The sequence below is a fragment of the Chelon labrosus genome, assembly GCF_963514085.1.
Source record: "Chelon labrosus genome assembly, chromosome: 4".
In the NCBI taxonomy this organism is placed as follows: Eukaryota; Metazoa; Chordata; class Actinopteri; order Mugiliformes; family Mugilidae; genus Chelon; species Chelon labrosus.
The window spans coordinates 28624483-28642401 of NC_140340.1; the positions used below are offsets into that span (position 1 = coordinate 28624483).

At 42.1% G+C, this 17919-nt stretch overlaps 2 protein-coding genes across 2 annotated transcripts; one reads left to right on the top strand and one right to left on the bottom strand.

Moving 5' to 3' along the window:
• The first annotated feature begins 3924 nt into the window (after positions 1-3924).
• Positions 3925-9457, top strand: myl9b (myosin, light chain 9b, regulatory). Its single transcript, XM_084543198.1, has 4 exons — positions 3925-4019; positions 6567-6770; positions 7973-8134; positions 8231-9457. Exons 2-4 carry the CDS (start codon positions 6587-6589, stop codon positions 8404-8406), a joined length of 522 nt encoding a protein of 173 aa, XP_084399324.1. The 5' UTR covers positions 3925-4019; positions 6567-6586; the 3' UTR covers positions 8407-9457.
• Positions 9458-11421: 1964 nt separating this feature from the next.
• On the bottom strand, positions 11422-17721 carry tgif2 (TGFB-induced factor homeobox 2). The gene is made up of 3 exons (XM_084543197.1): positions 17509-17721; positions 15314-15555; positions 11422-14445 (listed from the first exon to the last, which is right to left on the bottom strand). Exons 1-3 carry the CDS (start codon positions 17525-17527, stop codon positions 12889-12891), a joined length of 1818 nt encoding a protein of 605 aa, XP_084399323.1. The 5' UTR covers positions 17528-17721; the 3' UTR covers positions 11422-12888.
• Between the last annotated feature and the right edge of the window lie 198 nt (positions 17722-17919).

Here is a 17919-nt window from a genome sequence, read left to right on the forward strand (position 1 = left end):
ACCAACGATGATCTCTAAGATATGTTACAAATTTATGTGACTGTGTTTGCATGTGTTTTACTACAGCTAGTCGAATTTCCTGTGATTAATTTCACAACACAAACCTTCTGAGCAGAAGATTTCCTTTTACAATCCACAACTTGTAGGCCTTGTCTTCCATTGCATTTCTAATGGAAATAAAACACAAAGACATTTCTAAATTATACACTATCAGTACCTTCAACCAACACAATCATGGCTGTGAAAAACACGAACAAACATACAAACAAGAATCATGAACAACTGTGCGTCCAGAGAGAGAAAGATCAGCTGTGACAACCTGATCCAACTTGAACATTGCAGTGCGGAAGAGAAGAGGACTCAGTACAACTGAACACGATTTCAAAACCAGTGGTGTGGCTTCAGCAGGGCCATGCTCTTGTTCACATGGAAAACTTCTCTGAAAAGCAATAACATTACTTTAGTTAAAATATTTATTATGCTATTTCACATCATGAAACTGAAACTGGCCACCATGACGGTACCCTGTACCATGCCCTAGTTAATCAGACAAACAAACAAATTAATGTACAGTTACAATACCTATAAGAACACATCAGACCCACTAGTTCCCTGTTAGGTAAAATAACACAAAGTAAAACAGTCAGTACATGTCAAAGATATATGTCATGAGCACACGCACACGTACATCTACTGACTAACATCTGACAACCTACCTGCAGAAAAACTGCTGCGAGGTTCTTGAGGCTCAGTCACAAGGCCAGGCGATCAGCCATCCTCCTCTTAGCTGCTTGAGATCGCCGATACCCCTTTTTACGTGGCATCTGAAACAGTGACAAAAAATATAATCATTACAGTGACATTACACACTGTAAAAACTGCCCATATTGTCATTAGCAACACACAATAATTGGCACAACCGCATTGATACAATACAATTACCCCAAAAACAACATTTTCCATATGAAAGAACTAGCTTCTGATTTCAAAGGTAAACAATAATAACCAAATCCACCAACCAAATATATGATTAAAATCCACTTAAAAAAAAAAAAAACTTAAACACAAAAAACACTAAACAGACGTTTGGCTAAACAACCAGTCCCACAAATTCTGCTGCCTCGTGATAAAAACCATTTAACCTATAAAAACATTGACCAACAGCTGAAACACCGTAAATTCCATTCTTGCTCAAGACACTCACACACTGAATAAAAATGCTGATGACAACAGTGGTCAGCCATCTCCATATACACGGATACACCCAACTAAATAGCTCTGATGACAACACTCACTCAAAACCTGCTTCACTCATTCCAACAACATTTTACACATGAATTAGAACTATCAAAATGTTAATATGTCTATCAAAATACAAACTACAAATTCTCTTATTTCATGCTTAAACATTCACAAAAAACTAACATACTGACTTAAAAACGAAATGATACAATAGTGAATCATATTCTTATTGCGATCTACAATCTAACACAAAAACATTTCCTATGCGGTTATAATTTTCTAACTATTGTCTATACCACATGAAACAACATAACACAATGTACAACTGACATGTTGTTAAACACGAATGAACACTTATCATTACTTAAACAGAAATAAACTCTTTTATCATTACTTTTAAAGCTGATAAACAATGATCCCTTCAACACAACACAGAAGACACTTACCTCAAGGAGCTTTGTCAAAAGGCAAATTAAAAAAAAAGAAAAGAAAAAACCCAACCAAGACAAATCAAAATAATCAAACCAACCACAAAATTCCCACAGAAATTACCAAATCTATGTCTCTAGCCGACTGCAACCAAAACAAAGTTCTGAACTGCTACACCAGCCAAAGTGGTAACTACCTGTAACAGTCCACACATTTATAGCAACTGCTAAGATGGTGGTACTCTAAGGATCCTAAAGCCCACCCTCTTCGTTGCTAATTATATGGACTAACCACAGTCCATTACATTTCATGGTCATATTTTTCACAAAATACATTTTTACATCAAAAACATAGGATAAATTCACATTATAGTCAAATATTTCCCACATTTTCCTTACAAAAAATGATTTTCTGTTCCCTCCAATTTGCCTCACCCCACTAAGCACACCTAAGGCCAATTTAGAATCACCAATGAACCTAACCAGCATGTCTTTGGACAGTGGGAGGAAGCTGGAGTACCTGGAGAGAACCCACGCAGACACAGGGAGAACATGCAAACCCCACAAGGAAAGGCCCCAGTCAGCCAATGGATTAGAACCCGGGACCTTCTTGCTTTGAGGCATCAGTGCTAACCACACCACCACTGTGAGGCCCTCTTCTACTTATTATTTTATTTTTTAACAACATTCTCACATTTCTATGGCAGCATTAGATACAATGTGAGAAGGTCTCAGCACAGTATCAGTATAAGATAATATCAGTGTAGTTATTGCAGTTTACAGGGCAGTCTTTTTGTCCTCATCTGTTCTAAAATGGCTTTCAGTATTTCAGCAACAAGCACTAGTTTGGCCCAGCAGAGGGCATCACTGCACTCACACATACCCTCATTTAACAGAGAAGCCTCCTTGCTTTGCCTAAAAACATGCCTGCTGCTTTGAAACTAACCTCTAATCATTAGATTCTTTATTCGGCTTCCATTGGAGTCTAATGGAACCCGAATAAAGAAAGATATTCCCCTTTTATTAACTTGATTTCTTAAACTACATGCATAGGTTTTTCATAGTACATACATACACAAATGAATGCAGACAACCCCCTCTGTCACTGCACACCTAAAAAATAGGAGAAATCCTCCTGATAATAGTACTACAAATGAATAAATTCATTAATTGATCAAACATATATGAAAGCAGTGGAAACATTTACAATTGAAAACAATCAGTGATTAAAAACCCACTGCAAACTCTGCAGTATATGCACAAACACGCACACAGGCATACATACAGTACACACACACTGAGGTGAACACTCATAACATCAGTGAGACATGTCTGAATGTTTCTTCAAATGCGATTATTCCCAAAAGCATGTGCAGTCTGCAGAATATGCATTAAACTGTATAATGTATGTATTCACTGTATTATATGTATCTATAAATCAAACATTAATTATGTGGAGCTGTTGTCTCAAAAGAACTTTATCATGATCATGACTGAATGATGCTTTTATATTTTAAAATAAGACAAACCACTACATGTGGTGCTTTAAACCCATATGATGGACAGAAAAACTGAAAGAGACTGGGCTGCTAAAAAGATATGTGTGTGTCAAACTCAAAGAAATATATTACGCACTCTCCAGTTAAGGAGATGAAGATGTTACAAGGAGATTTATTTTGTCCAAACAGTATTTAATACCTTCACAACAATGTCATGGAAACAAGAACTTTGTCAGAGTAAATAAAGTACTTAACAAATAAGTACTTTAAAGTACTTAATAAATAAGTACTTTAAAGTACTTATTTGCTAATGCACACTTTTTTGCAAACTTCATGGGGTGACAAACCCAAAAAAAGACATTTCCTTGATGACATAATTTAAGATGTTTCTCCAGTATTGACCAGCCACACTGCCTATTTAAGGAAGCCCATAGCCCTACAACATAATCGCTGCTCTGCATCTGCTCACAACTCTCTCCCTCATGTTTCCACTCTCCACCTCGCAGAGCCTCCAAATGTTTAGGCCCTTTTCTCTAAATAAGGCAGCCTTATCGTAGTTCCTGTCATTTCTGCCTTTTCCCCAAACATCCCGAGCAGCGGCTGCGGCGGTGTCAAGCTGCAGCTCGTGCATTCTTTTGCCTTGTATGGAGAAATGGCCTGGCCTGGGATGTCTTTGTACGGGGCAGGCCGCTCTTTCCATTGGCCTGGGCGGAAAGGGGAGGGACCCGCCGGGAGTCTGATTCTTTAAGCAAACTTTTCAGTAGGACTGCCTGCTTCCCTTCCAACTGCTGTGTCGGGACCACACAAAAGGAGTTTGAAGGACTCCCAGATAATTCTACCTGAAGCCAAGGTAATAATGGAAGCTGTTTTTTTACTCTGGCATGTACAAATACATCAAAATGCTTTTAAATTGTATGTTTTAAGTGGATGATGTAAATTCTCTGCGTTCAGTGGTACAGTGCTCAACTGTCAGTGCTGAGAGTGAGAGGGGAGGATAGAGTTACAGAGAGCTTTTGAAGTGGATCTTTGATTGAATGTACCAGATAAGCAACAATGGGTTTTTTTATCCGTTGATCAAGGTGTAGCAAAACCTTTAAATAATGTTTGTCTTGGACCTACATCTGTGTGTATGTCTGCATGAACAGTGGAAATGTACAAGTGCATGTTTACTTCCATCTCATCTCTACGGCACATTAAACAGAGGAATTTCTGAATGCAGTTGACCCATGTAGATGTGTCATGGTCCCACACTCTTAACACACACACATACAGTGTACAGTACACCACTCTTTATAGGCGATGAGAGCTTACATTCTTCTTCGCTCGGTTTGCTTTTGGAATTCCTGACCGTTGCCCTTTTAGTCCTCACTTCAGTAGGAGTGACCTACACGACCTGAAATAAGGATGGGCGATGACAGCCTGTCTGTTTGGTGATATCAAAGTGTGTGTGTGTTCTGGCTGGGCCGAGAGACAGAGGAGCTTTTTCATCCCCCAGTGGATAAAAGGATCCACAGAGGAGCTGTGGTGGCCAGAGAACAGATACAATTGTCTGTACTAGCCAAGCTGAGACGCGTCAGCCAAACGCTTGCGTTGCCGAGGTCGAAAAATAGTTGTGCTCAGCCTCTCTGTGAATCATTGTTGATTCACTCCGTGCAGGATGCAGGAGATTCTAACTGTTGCTACGGCACCAGCAGCTCTAGTGGAATGGGAAATGTGATATTCTTTTCTTGGACCTTGAAACGTAATGAAATAAATGCGTTATCAAAGAGTGTCAGGAGTCCATCTACAAACAAAAGTATTGATGCTGAGCTAATCACTGATCACACACACACGAACAGTGTCCTACTATATCACTAGAGCCAAACAAGAATGCACGGTACAGATAACTACTAAATACCAGTGTCTCAAATAGGACTGGATCTGCATCAATGAAAATGTAAAAAGACTTTAGGTAGGAAAGAGAGGCCTTAATCAGATTGAGGAATTCCTCTGTTCTTGAAATCTAGAAGTGCAGCTACACACTGTTTTGTTTCCAGCTTCCTCACTGGCTGTGAGAAGGAGAATGGAAGGGTTCTGTGCCAACAGCACACACCTTCCAGATTTCGTCTTTCATTTCTGGCACATGAAGGAACCGAAGCAGCCAAAACAGTAGCTAAACGAAAGGAAAGACTAATCCAACATGTCTCTGTGGTAAAGATGAGACGGACCGTGTGTGTGGATTTAATGTCTTCATGTCAGCGCTGCTCTGGACAGTCGAGTTATTTATTAAGATCATAACCTTTGGAGAGCGCAGAGGCCAACCATGCTGGTTTGCATCGGCAATAAAACTTAAAAATTCCACCACAGCGATACCACTGCATTCATTTGTATAGAAGAAATCAGCAGAGAAAGAGGCTTTATGGTCAGCACGGAGAGATAAATGACGGTGGAGATAGGCAAACCTGCCGTCAGTAGCTATTCTGTGTGGCCTTCATGAATCATACATGGAGCAGAGACAGCCGACACAGACATTTAGGGCTGCTCCAGGCCGTTAAATGTGATGACGGACAGTGTCACACAGACAGCCCCCTTGGAGAAATAGGACAGAGTTCACACCTACACTTCTATTTTACTCTTTAAACTGATTCACAGATTAATGCAAGGACGTATTAAGAATTACTTTTTATTTTTTTTTTACTTCATAAGCCCATTTGTTTTTAATCTAACAAGCAACAGTGTCTTGATTAAACATTTCTAATGTTTTAGAAACAGCTCCACGGTACAGTATGTCAGTTGTAAGTATATCTACCATTTTGAGAGGTGTCGCTTTGACTTTGAATGTGAAAATAACAAATGACATCCTAAAAACATGGCATGGAAGTGGGCGCGGTCTTGTTACAGTGAATGATCTGTAAATAACAAGCAGTGTTCACACATGATGTCATAGTTCTGTGTGACTCATTAGCCACAGTCACCTGCCCCTCCTGCACAAACCAGCCTGACCCCGTGTCTTCTGTCCACTACTAACCACCGGGTGTATCGCGATCAACACACTCACAAAAACACACACGAATGACAATTCCTGGACATGAGTGACAGGTCTAATTCTGGAAGGATCTGAAGCGGCGGTGTGCGCACTGTGGAGACATGTCATTTTCACACCCATCACAGCACCCAGCATTTTCAGATCACACGATTCTCTCCCTAGGGGGGGAAATGATTCACCTGCAACAATCAAACTGAAGACGAAATAGAAAAGAGCTTTGGCATATGGTTCAGTGCTGCATTTTTCTCTTCTCTGTAACACCCTGAAAGCTGAGATCAGAATTCATTTCATTCCGTCTTAACAAGCAGTGCATCAAACATTACTCATAGCATCAGCCTGGTTTCATCTAAACTAGATACTATCTGTGGACAGGTCCACATCCAGCCGCCACCATGTCGAGCAAACGTGCCAAGGGAAAGACCACCAAGAAGCGCCCGCAGAGGGCCACCTCCAACGTCTTCGCCATGTTCGACCAGTCGCAGATCCAGGAGTTCAAAGAGGCGTTCAACATGATCGACCAGAACAGAGACGGTTTCATCGACAAGGAGGATCTGCATGACATGCTGGCCTCTCTGGGTAAACAGTGTTTTTATGCATGCAAGGTTCAAAAGCAGAAATGTGCTAGTCATTTCAAAGGGACGCATTTTAGTTTACCTATCATGGAGAGCAATACTCAGACAGTGAAGGTGCTGTTGAATATTATAGTCTGTATTATACAAATGTTGCACTTAGTTGAGTTTTTAAAGTTTTACTCAGGCATGGAGATGCAGTTATGAAAAACGTCTTGCAAGTTTCCCATCTATGTGGAAGTACAATACAATATTACTCGAAAGTCCCTTTAATAAATCTATCTTTAGATGTAGGTCTGTTCCTTTTTTATAGAAGTAACCAGGACAGTGTTGCTATGCAGACGTCATATGTTTGTTTTACTTGATATTTATTGACTGAATGTGGAGTTTAAAGAACCCTCAGTCAATCTGCTGGTTTGTATCCATTAACTACTTCTTATTTATTATTTCTTTGCGCTAGTGACGGCTATTATGTTTTTGGGTTGCCATCTCTCCAGCTGTAAATCTGTATGTCTGTGCCATTATCAGCACCGCAATATCGTGATAATTGAGTAATTATGTGGAGCTGTTGTCTCAAAAGAACTTTATCATGAGAATTCCTTGAGAATTCTTTTTCAAATCTGGCACAAACATCCACTTAGACTGAAACGTGAAGTGATAAGGATTTAGTGGTCAAATGGCAAATACTGCTGTTATCACAGGAAACACATTTTTTTGCTCTTGGCCAGTTTGATAATTGGCAAATTATCACTACATTTTACAGAAAAGTCCAATAGGGTACACACAGGAAGGGGTGACATTATATATTCTAGAGGTCAGAGGTCAAATTCACAGCAACATTTTAATGTTCGGCAAACACACACGTCGTGTCTCAGGAATAGAAGGGGGGATCGTGACTTTTTTCCACATTTGGCACCTTGAAACCGTGGCAGTAGCATCGATCTTCTGGGTGTGAAGCATTCCTGTTTTAGAAATTGTGTCACAGCACCCATATTTAAGACATCGTCCACTGTCATGGCAACAAATTTATTAAGTATTATTAACCAGGCATGTGGATTTAGTTGGCTGTCATACAACTACAAGGCACTAATGTCTAACACGCTAAACTGTGTGTTGTAGCTCTAAAAATAGCTCTATAAGAATTTGTTGTACTTCCTGGAATTGTACAGTCCCAGGACAATCACATATGATAATATTATTCTACCGCAGGTAAGAACCCCAATGATGAATACCTGGAAGGGATGATGAGCGAAGCGCCAGGGCCCATTAACTTCACCATGTTCCTCACCATGTTTGGAGAGAGGCTCAATGGAACAGACCCAGAGGACGTCATCCGCAACGCCTTCGCCTGCTTTGACGAGGAGGGGACTGGTGAGTCAAAATACACTGCACACGCAAACCGTGGCACTCACACCGTCAGTGTTTAGCCTTTATTTCCCTCTTCAATGGCTATTATCTGTATCCCAGGCGTGATCCACGAGGACCACCTGAGAGAGCTGCTGACCACCATGGGCGATCGCTTCACAGATGAAGAGGTGGACGAGCTGTTCCGCGAGGCGCCCATCGACAAGAAGGGCAACTTCAACTACGCAGAGTTCACCCGCATCCTCAAACACGGTGCCAAAGACAAGGATGACATATAGAGGGAGAAAACAACTGCCTCTGGCCCCCCCTGCACACGTACTACACCTTAAATCCATCCCCAGCTCTTATCTTTGTGGAGGAGGAATTCACATATTGTAGGATTTCATATAGGAATACTGTATATCAGGGTTTGTTTTTAAATAAAGGGCAAAAGTAAATTGTTTTACATGTATTGAGAGCTACATGTTTTATCAAAGGTAGAATGTTGGGATTCATTTGGAATACACCACTTTTCTGTCATCATTTTAGATTTATATAAACCACGAAGAGAGGTGTGTCACAGTGTTTGAATCTCATAGCTACAAGTCTAGTGCAGCTTTTTCCACCAATGACAGCAGATTGTCTGGTATTTGTAAGGATCCCGGTTTGACTTTGGAGGTGCATTAAGCACCGGTGTGTATGTGTGCATGTGGGGGCTGTTTGGACTTCCAGATTCAGTGCTACATACAGTACGGGCCATGTTTACCTCTTCCTGCCAGTTAGCTACCACGCCTGCACAAGCACTACAACGTCTCCCTCGCTGTAATATTCCCAGTATGATAAAAAAAAAATAAAAAAAAAGTTGTGATTATTTTGACAATCAAATGTGGAGAGAATGTCTGTTGGATGAAACGGTTACAAGGATTGGTATCGGTATTTTCCCCCGAAGGATCGAGTATGTCTCTGTTGTTGAAGGTCTTGAAACTGCTCAGGCAAATAAAGTAAGTGTAGATGTTTGTTTGGGACGCTTTTGTTCTCATGTCATTGCCATATCTAAACTAGGCCGTTTAATTTTGATACTCAAAGACCCAAACCAGCATACTGTAGTTCATATTACTGCCACACACACCTGAATACATTAAATACCCCTCTTAGATTACTTTCCAGTGCGTTGTCATTTCAGCTACATCACCTCACAATGATAACTTAATAAATACACACTGCCACAAATTTATAGCCTCATTTGACTGAGTGGAGTCTTGTACTTGCCAGAAAAATATTTGTTTTTAATATGTTGACATGTTTTTAATTAGTGTCTGTACAATTTGTATTAAATGGGCCAAAGTCTGACACAGCATTTGCAAGTCATTTAAATAAATTAAATTCTCTGCGTCCACCAAAACTTTGTAACTTTTATACTGTAAAATAATTAAAATATTTCCTGACACACACCCTTATGAGAGTACCTGATCATTTACAAATGACTCACTGCAACATTTAATTTTAAAGAACCTGAAAAACAGGTAGATACGTTGTAGCAATTTATCTACTATTTTAAATATTCACAATATAAAGTGTAGGATTTGTGGCGATCTTTTAGCAGATATATTCATACTTTTGTTTTCATTGGTGTATAATCTGCTGTAAACATGTGATGGTGTGTTATTGTTGGGTTAAAATGAGTCGATCATACCTACATCTGCTTCCACGGAGCCTATTGAAGTGCCACGGAGCCCACTGAAGTGCCAGCCACTTCAGATTCTCCTGCGTGCTTAGAAAGGGATAGGAAAGAAGGGTGAAAGAGAGTTATTCAGGTGGTGGTTGCAATATACAAACTTACCACTAGATGCCACTAAAGCCTATAAACACTGGGCCTTTAAAATCAACAACCATGTCACAGTGGCATTCTTGAAGATTTTCATGCAAATAAATGTCTGTTAAATTACAATCCATTGCTAATAACACACAGTGGTGACTGAGCCTACAACCCACAATATTTATATATTTTGCATTATGTCTGGGACATATTTACTGATAATGTAATCTCTATGAACAGATATCTGGAAATAAATGAGGAATGCCAAGTTGTTTTTTGTTTTAGATGATAGCTGTCGGAACCCGACAGCTATTTATTAGCAGAGGCTGCTGCTAATAAAAATTTTACATTTGCTACAAGTTGCTTCACACTGAAAGCGTCAAATACAGTCAAGGTTAATCACAGAATAAAGAAAAAAAGATTTTATTATCCGACTTAATAAAATAACAGTTTCCTTTGCTGTCACCACAATTCTGTGACCTCTAGCATTAAACCACATGTGCAGTTACCACCAGTCACCAGAGGTGTCGCCAAAGCACCTAAAACTGAAATCTTTAAAGAAGACCACTTTTAGTTTGGGGAGAAAAAAAAAAAAAACAAAACAACAAAAAGACGGTTTGAACTTTGGGACATAGCCGATCATGTTTAAAATCATCACTCACAGTAAGACAGTTGTGCAAATATTTTCCAGGGTCTTTAACACCCACTCATGATGCCTTTGGTTATTCTCACAAAAAGAATAATTCTCCAAGGCAACAAAAGACAATAGAGATATGACGTATGAAAAAAAAAAACTGAACTTTTATTTCTTTGAAATGTTCATACAAAACACACATTTAAAGTTTAAGGCGTATATTGCACAGACTATTGAGAAGTTTTTATATAAAACAAGGACATCATCCCTCAGTCGTAGGTTTAAGGCACAGCAGCCAGTCATACTGCCAATGGTCAGTCATGATTCACAACAAAAACAAAAACTTTCTGAATGCATTCAGCTGTAACAAAACTACAGTTTGAGATAAAGTTCATGCCAATACATACAACAAAAACAAAACTTGACCTTGAAAAATATTTACATGCATCATCACATAGTCTTCTCTGACTGGAGAGCGTCAGTTTGCATCTAAAACCTAATATAAACATCGCCATATAAAACCTAACCCGGCCACTTCCAGTATCACAGCTAATAAGGTGTTGTCACAGTGGGAAGATGTAGCATGAATAATAAAAATATTACTTTAATACTTAGCACTCTACGAATGACCCAAGCCTGACATGACCTGTGTAAATTGAGGTATAAATGCACATCAGTCTACTGAGTACCAACAAAACAAAAAAAAAAAAAAAAACAACACACAAAATACAGCTGGCAGAGGGACAAACCAACGTAGCAGAAACATAAGACGAGTGTTGGAGTTGTCACATTTGCCATGAACTAGAATGCAGATAAAGGTTTGTGGGAATGATTGTGGTGGTCAGTGCTCAGCAGTATTACAACCTAACAACAAACTTCCTCCTTCTGACGGCAGCGACACATAAAACAGAACCGTTTGAACTCAGCTCAAAGGACAGCGACAGTACTGAAGATTCAGTCTTGCTACAGCATTAATCACACAGGTCTACTTCTCCCCCAACGCACACGCTGTAGATGTCCAGGTGACATTCAGCCATTGTATATTGTGGTTTATCCTAAAACAGTTTCATGGAAACTACAGCATTATGAATAATTAGAAAATTCTATGGAAACCATCTCTAAACAAAAGTGGAAAACACAGATGAGGATTTTGTACAAAAAAGTCAACGATATCATCTTGTAAGTGTGCTACATTTGCTTTGCCAAGAACCTACTAGTAATACTACCTTTCTCACTAATAAGACATTCAGCTTTGAAAAACAATGACCAATACTAAGGCCCCAAGATCATCAGGGAAACAAGGATAATTTATCTCACCTTTCAAAGAAAATATATCAGACGTATAAAGTGTTTTGTACCAAATGAGATAGTGGCGCTGTGTCTTGAAGCAAGTGTAAAGTCTCCAGGAGCTGTAAGAGCCGGATGTCGACAGGTAACCAAGCTACTCATCTCTCCATTGAAACAGATGTCTGCAACAGAATGCGACCTTCATTCACAGCCTTGCTGGAGCTGGGTGAGGGAACATATTCGACAAAAAACACTGAAAATACTGCTCGTCTGCTTAAATACGATTAAAAAAAATGGAACTGGCAAATGAAGATGTGCGCGGTAATTGAGAGTGTGTACAGAACACAGACAATTCATGAGAGCGACTGAGTCCCCTTAGCTATAAAAAGACCGGCAGCTAGGGGAGAGACACAGACACTGATGCGAGTTATTTAGTCGGGCTCGCTGCAGTATAATCAATTTCCACTCAACTCAGCTCCTCTACAACAAGGGAGGAGGGAAGAGAATGTACCGGAGTAAAGAATTATTTTTTAAAATCATCTGAATTGCACAACTATAGGAGGACTAGGAAGTTGTTACTGTACAGAAGAGAATAAACCTGCCGTCATTCTTTCTTTCCTGGAGGTGAATGGGTGGCAGACAGCCAATGATATCAACGTCTTTTGTACATTCAGTGAAGTCCAGTACTGCTACTGTAGAGGCCACCTCTGCTGGTGCTGGTAATTACACCGACTGAAATGTTGTACAATTGAGGGATATTTTCCTCCTCGTTCAAAACTGTAATGGAAAGAGGTTTCAAAATGGCGTCAAAAACTTTGTACAAAAAGGTTTACACTGCACTGAGGAATGTTCGTTTTGGGAAGTGGCAGCAACGTGTCAAAATTAGCACATTAAACAATAAAATTTGTCTCCAAATGGCCTTGTGTCCGTTGTACTGTACTCTGTGAGCTCAGGATTAATGACTGGCGATGAAGATACATTCTCCTATATACAGTGTTGTCCAGCCGAACATCTGTCCAGATTTATAAAAACCCGTTGCAGCTCCTAGTTAACAGTTTCACTCACTGAGTGCAGGCTGTGCTGAGGGCCCCACACTGTGGTAATGGGGGTCTTCACCACTTGAAGGGAACTAGGTTGCCTGGTGTCAGTGTGAACCATGCTCCAAACACTGGGCACCACGGCTGAATTCCTCTGTGAACTGCTACTGCTGGTGGTGCTGCTGCTCGTGGAGGAAGGCTGGAGAAGAGGAGCGAGGTGGGAAGTGAGGCCCAGAAGAGGTGTTATCGCTGATGGAGATGAGGCTGAGGCAGCAGTTGAAGCCTGGGCAGAGGCAGACGCTGGGGTTGTGACTGAAGCTGGAGGTGAGACTGGAGTTGTTACCGGTATTGAGAGGTGACCGTGGAACGGCACGTGAAGAGGGAATCCTCTGGAGGCTGAGTGAGAGGCCATGGTCGGAAAAGGAGCAGCTGGAACAAGAGCTGTGGTCGTAGAGGAATCCTGGCTTGTAGAAGTCATGGAACTGGTGGCTGGCAGAAGGACTGGTGATGGCACCGAGACTGGCCATGTAGCTGGCATTGGTGTACTCGCAGAACATTTAATGGGCAGCGGAGATGTAACGGAACTTGAGGCTGAAGCTGATGATAGAGCTGGGGTGATGGCTGGAGGAGCAGCTGGTTTCTGAGGATTTGGCTGTCCTAAGACTAAGGCAGAGACTGGCACTAAGGTTGGCAGATGAGCTGAGATAAGTTGAGGTTGGTTTGGGCTGGATGCTCTGGTAGTGTCCTTATCCAAGGGACTCCAGATGACTTTATTCACTGGAAGAGGAGACATCCTCGGGGCTGACAGTAAGACTGGAGCAGGTACAGAGGGTGATGAGGACATAGGAAGTGGAGCCTTTACTGATGTTACAGCTGACACTGGAACAGCCATGGCCTTCTCCATCAGACTCTGAGCTCTGCAAGGATCCATGACTTGTTGGCCATCTTCTGGGGGTGGTGTTAGGCCCATGTCGCCGCTGTAAGAACTGCACTGAGTCTCCACTAGCTCAGTCTTTACAGTCTCTGTAGATTTGTTCTGGCTTTCCTTGAGTCTCTTCAGGTTCTCCTGCTCTGCAGCCCTCTGCAGAGCTGCATCTACCAGGAGCCTCAAGTCACTGAAGTCCTGGGTGGGGAACAGCTCAGGAGGAGTTGGGGGAGGCGTATTGAAGAGGCCGCCAGTGGGGCTAGCTGCTATCGTTGTGCTGGTGAGACAAGCTGACTGTTCCTCGGCCTCTCTCAGTAGACTCTGTGTATCCAGCTTCATCAGCGCCTGGACTGATCCTTCCTTACCAGGGTAGCCTGCTCCTGTCAGAATAGCCGTCGCTGTGCTCCCGAGAAGACTGAGGTCCAGAGTGGGGCCAGAGCGAATGACAGATGGGCGCTGTTGAGATGAACCGCTGGACGAGTTGCTTTCTGGAGAGCTGCCTCCGCCTCCGTTAGAAGAGTGCCCTTCATTTTTACCACCTACTTTACGAGAGATGGTGAATTTGGTGGGATCTTTGCCGTCCTTGCGAAGCAGGTCAGGGAGCAGGCGGCGGCGTGCATTGATGAACCAGTTACAAATCTGGAAAAGAGGGAAGAGTCAGGGCATAAACACAACTGATAGTACCTGCTTAAATGGATGTTTGACTGAAAGACACTAGAAAAGGTCTGAACACTGAAGATTTTTTGGGGTCCTGCATTGATATTAATCAGGGTGCTTCAGAGATTAATTTCAGACAAAGTAACACAAGCTCAGTTAGCCAGATTCAACCATTGCATCACACTCAAGTGATTTGAGACCTTGAGTTTACTCCATCTACATCTGCAACTCGAGGCCTGACTTACCCCCTCTAGTGGAACAGAATCCCACACGAGGAAGAAAAGAGTGAGAGACTGAGATGAGGGCGCTCAGACAGCTGGGAGTAATGAAGGTCTCGGCTCAAATATGCTGAGCCACAGAGCAGCCAGCCAAAAGCATTCCAGTGAACTGACTACACAACAAGAAACTCTGCTGCCGCCTCATACAGATCTGTAACGCCTTATCTAAAGCAGCCTGTCTGTGCGTGCGTGTGTGTCGAGAGGGAAAGAGGATATGTCTACTACTGATGCAACAAAGCGAAAAGGGAAGGTTGGGAAATGTTATTCTCAGTAGTACAGTGTGACCATCTGATTGTTGTTTTGCTTTCAGCTGGTCACTGTGCTCATTGGACAGCTCGCCACAAAGCATTAAAATGTTGTCAACGTTTGTGTTTAAATGCATAGCCCTCCACAATACTGAAGTTCTACAAAGTTTACATTCAGGTTGATACATCTTTACTTTAGAGCAGAAAACTTTTAACATTGTCACGTAGAAACAGCATGTGCCGCAAGTTTCATTTCCTCTGGCGAGCACAGAGAGCTTCTGGGAAAACAACAGTAAATAAATGAATAAATAACAAGCCACTCCTCACCTGCAGCACTGAGAGGTTGGTCTGACCGGACAGGCTGAGCTTCTCCTGCTCTGACGGGTAGGCGTTGAAGCGGTGCTCATACAGCCAACTCCGGAGAATCTGCACCGCCTCTTTGGGCAGGTTACCGCGGCGACGCCGCTTGGCGAAAAGCCCCTTTCCCGACAGGTCGAGGGGGGAGCCGTCATCGCTGTCTGACACAGCGGAAGAGTGCTCCTGCTCCGGGCGATGCTCTTCTTCCAGAGCTGAGGAAGAGGAGGCCACATGTCAGTCACCTTCACTGGGACACTTGGTATACCAGATGACAGATGTGGTACAAAGATCTGTCAGCTGGTGTGAACAAAATCTTGTTGCACTGTACAATATGTGCTCTGCAATGAAAATAAAGACTATTCTTACGTACCGCAATATCGACTTCTGAGTGTATTCTGCCACGTATGTAGAGTACAGTAAATATAAGATAACAGCTCTGCTCTTGTGATTGGCCAAACAGATGCTCATTCACACTTTCATTCTGTCCTCTCAGGCACACAATGAAACCTAAACTACTTCTCCACAATAGCAGACGCCATGTAAGCATAGACACTGATCGAGCACTTGGCAGCGAACAAGTGCAAAAACATTTCAGTTATTTTTAAACCTCCAGATTTAACCCAATATAAAAATTAGGTTATTTTTTTCTTTTTTCAAAAAAAAGCTTTGTGTTGTGAACATTTTTGGCAACATCTTTGTGTTTTGAACTCTGCGTTTAAATCCAGCTGGCCACTGGGGGGAATCTCCCCTCAAAATGGAGCATGCCTGATCCCAGGGGTGGGCCACAGAATGCAGTAAATGTCTTTCTCTGGGGCTGGGTGAAACCTGACCCCCGGGGCAGCGGCTGTCTTCACAAAGGAGATTGTGTGCATATCAACATCACAGTAGCCAGTGGCCCAGGACTCTATTGACCATGCAAAGGAGGCCGTTTTCACCTCATGCTAGCTCAGCTCAGGGCTGCTGGAGCACTCCACGGAGCTTTTGAATCCCGCATTCCTGGACAACGAGGCATGTGTGAGACCAAATGAGAGATGTGGAGGGGAAACTTTAAAAAAATAAATAAAAAAAGCATTTAAAAACCATTCCAAAAATGAGTGAATTCTTTGCTGAGGTTTAGTGGAGGCATATTAGAGTGTGTCCAGATTGTTTATAGAGTAAAAAGCTGTATTTTGACAAGATTTTGCCAAAATATGTACATCAATATCATTATACTGACTTCAAACCTCTCAGTTTTGTGACAGAGGTGAAGTCTCAACCATTTGGGAGTTAAAAACATTACATTAATTTGGTCAGAGTGGGTCTGAGGAAAAAACAAAACAAAACTGGAGTTCTTGTTTGACAGATATTTCAGGTTACCCCTGCAGTCCCTGCAAGAAACCACATCAAAACTGATACCACATCAAAAAGGTGCCTTCACTCCACCGCATTGACATTTTAGATTTAAAAAGTCACTGTGGGGGTGATTTGGTTAAAAAAAAAAAAAAAACTCAGTCCCCAGTTTGGCATCAGCAACATGTTATATCTCACAGGTTGTCAAAGTGACCAACTTTCCTTCGACAAATGTCTCCTCTGCATGCATACGTTGCTAAATCAGAGCTATGGGAAAGGAGCTTACTTTTTTTTTTTTTTTTGTTGGGAGTCTCGTAATAAAGTTTGAAAGAAATGGAGCACAAAACTCCTCCACAGGCGGCTTCAGAGCTCAGGATTTGAATCTGGCCGTTAGCACCAAGTTGAAAAATCAAACAACTTTCTTTCAAAGCAGCTCGATTTGTCAAGAGTAAAACGATAGTCGTTCCCCGCACTTAAATAAAAAAAAAAAGCCACGCAAATAAAGGCACAATGTTACATTCAAACGGTAAATTAGCCATCTGGAGCGCACAAAGGAGGCAGGCAGGAACGCACAGCCTCCCGCATGTCGCTCCGCCAGATGGACACCATGCCTGCCTCCAGAGATAACTAGCTGGCTAGCTGTCCCTCCAAATTTAAACACAAACACACGCTGCATTTGTTCTCAACAAAACCCCCGCATACCAGGCAGAATCAACAGCGCAGAGGCGCATGGTTCTCAGACAAGACACTTTGAGTACGTGTGTGTGATAAACGTGCACGGCGGAGATACAAAAAAAAAAAAAAAAAAAAAAAAACACGAGCCGAGTAGCGCTCACCTCGTTTGAATGCTTTCATTCTTTGTTGATGGCTTGAAAACACGCAGCTGTCCAAGTTGCTCGCGGTACAAAGCGTGCCCGGGAGCCAAACGATGGTTGACACAACGGCACTTTCTTCCAAGACGCCGAAGGTGTCGCGCCTTATTCACCCGAGTTAAATACCTCTATTTTTGGGTTCCGTCGCATTCAAAGGCTTCCACGTTTCCATCGCAGTCCTCCCTTTCTGCCAGGATAAATGTTTTCTGTTTTTTTTGTCGCTTGTTCCTTTTACCTGCACGCAGCAGCAGCGCCAGCGCTTTGCCAATCTTGACAGTCGCAGCTGAAATGATCCCGCCTCATCAACAGCTGCCAGCCAATCACGACTCCGGATCACGCCTCCTTGGCGCCCGCTAGCCAATCGCGGCGCTCGTT

Coding starts and splice junctions, on each gene's coding strand:
- myl9b (XM_084543198.1), top strand. CDS start 6,587: ATGTCGAGCAAACGTGCCAAGGGAAAGACCACCAAGAAGCGCCCGCAG. Junction 6,771..7,972: donor TGACATGCTGGCCTCTCTGG/GTAAACAGTGTT, acceptor ATTCTACCGCAG/GTAAGAACCCCAATGATGAA. Junction 8,135..8,230: donor CTTTGACGAGGAGGGGACTG/GTGAGTCAAAAT, acceptor TCTGTATCCCAG/GCGTGATCCACGAGGACCAC.
- tgif2 (XM_084543197.1), bottom strand. Junction 14,446..15,313: donor CCAACCTCTCAGTGCTGCAG/GTGAGGAGTGGC, acceptor CCTCTTTTCCAG/ATTTGTAACTGGTTCATCAA.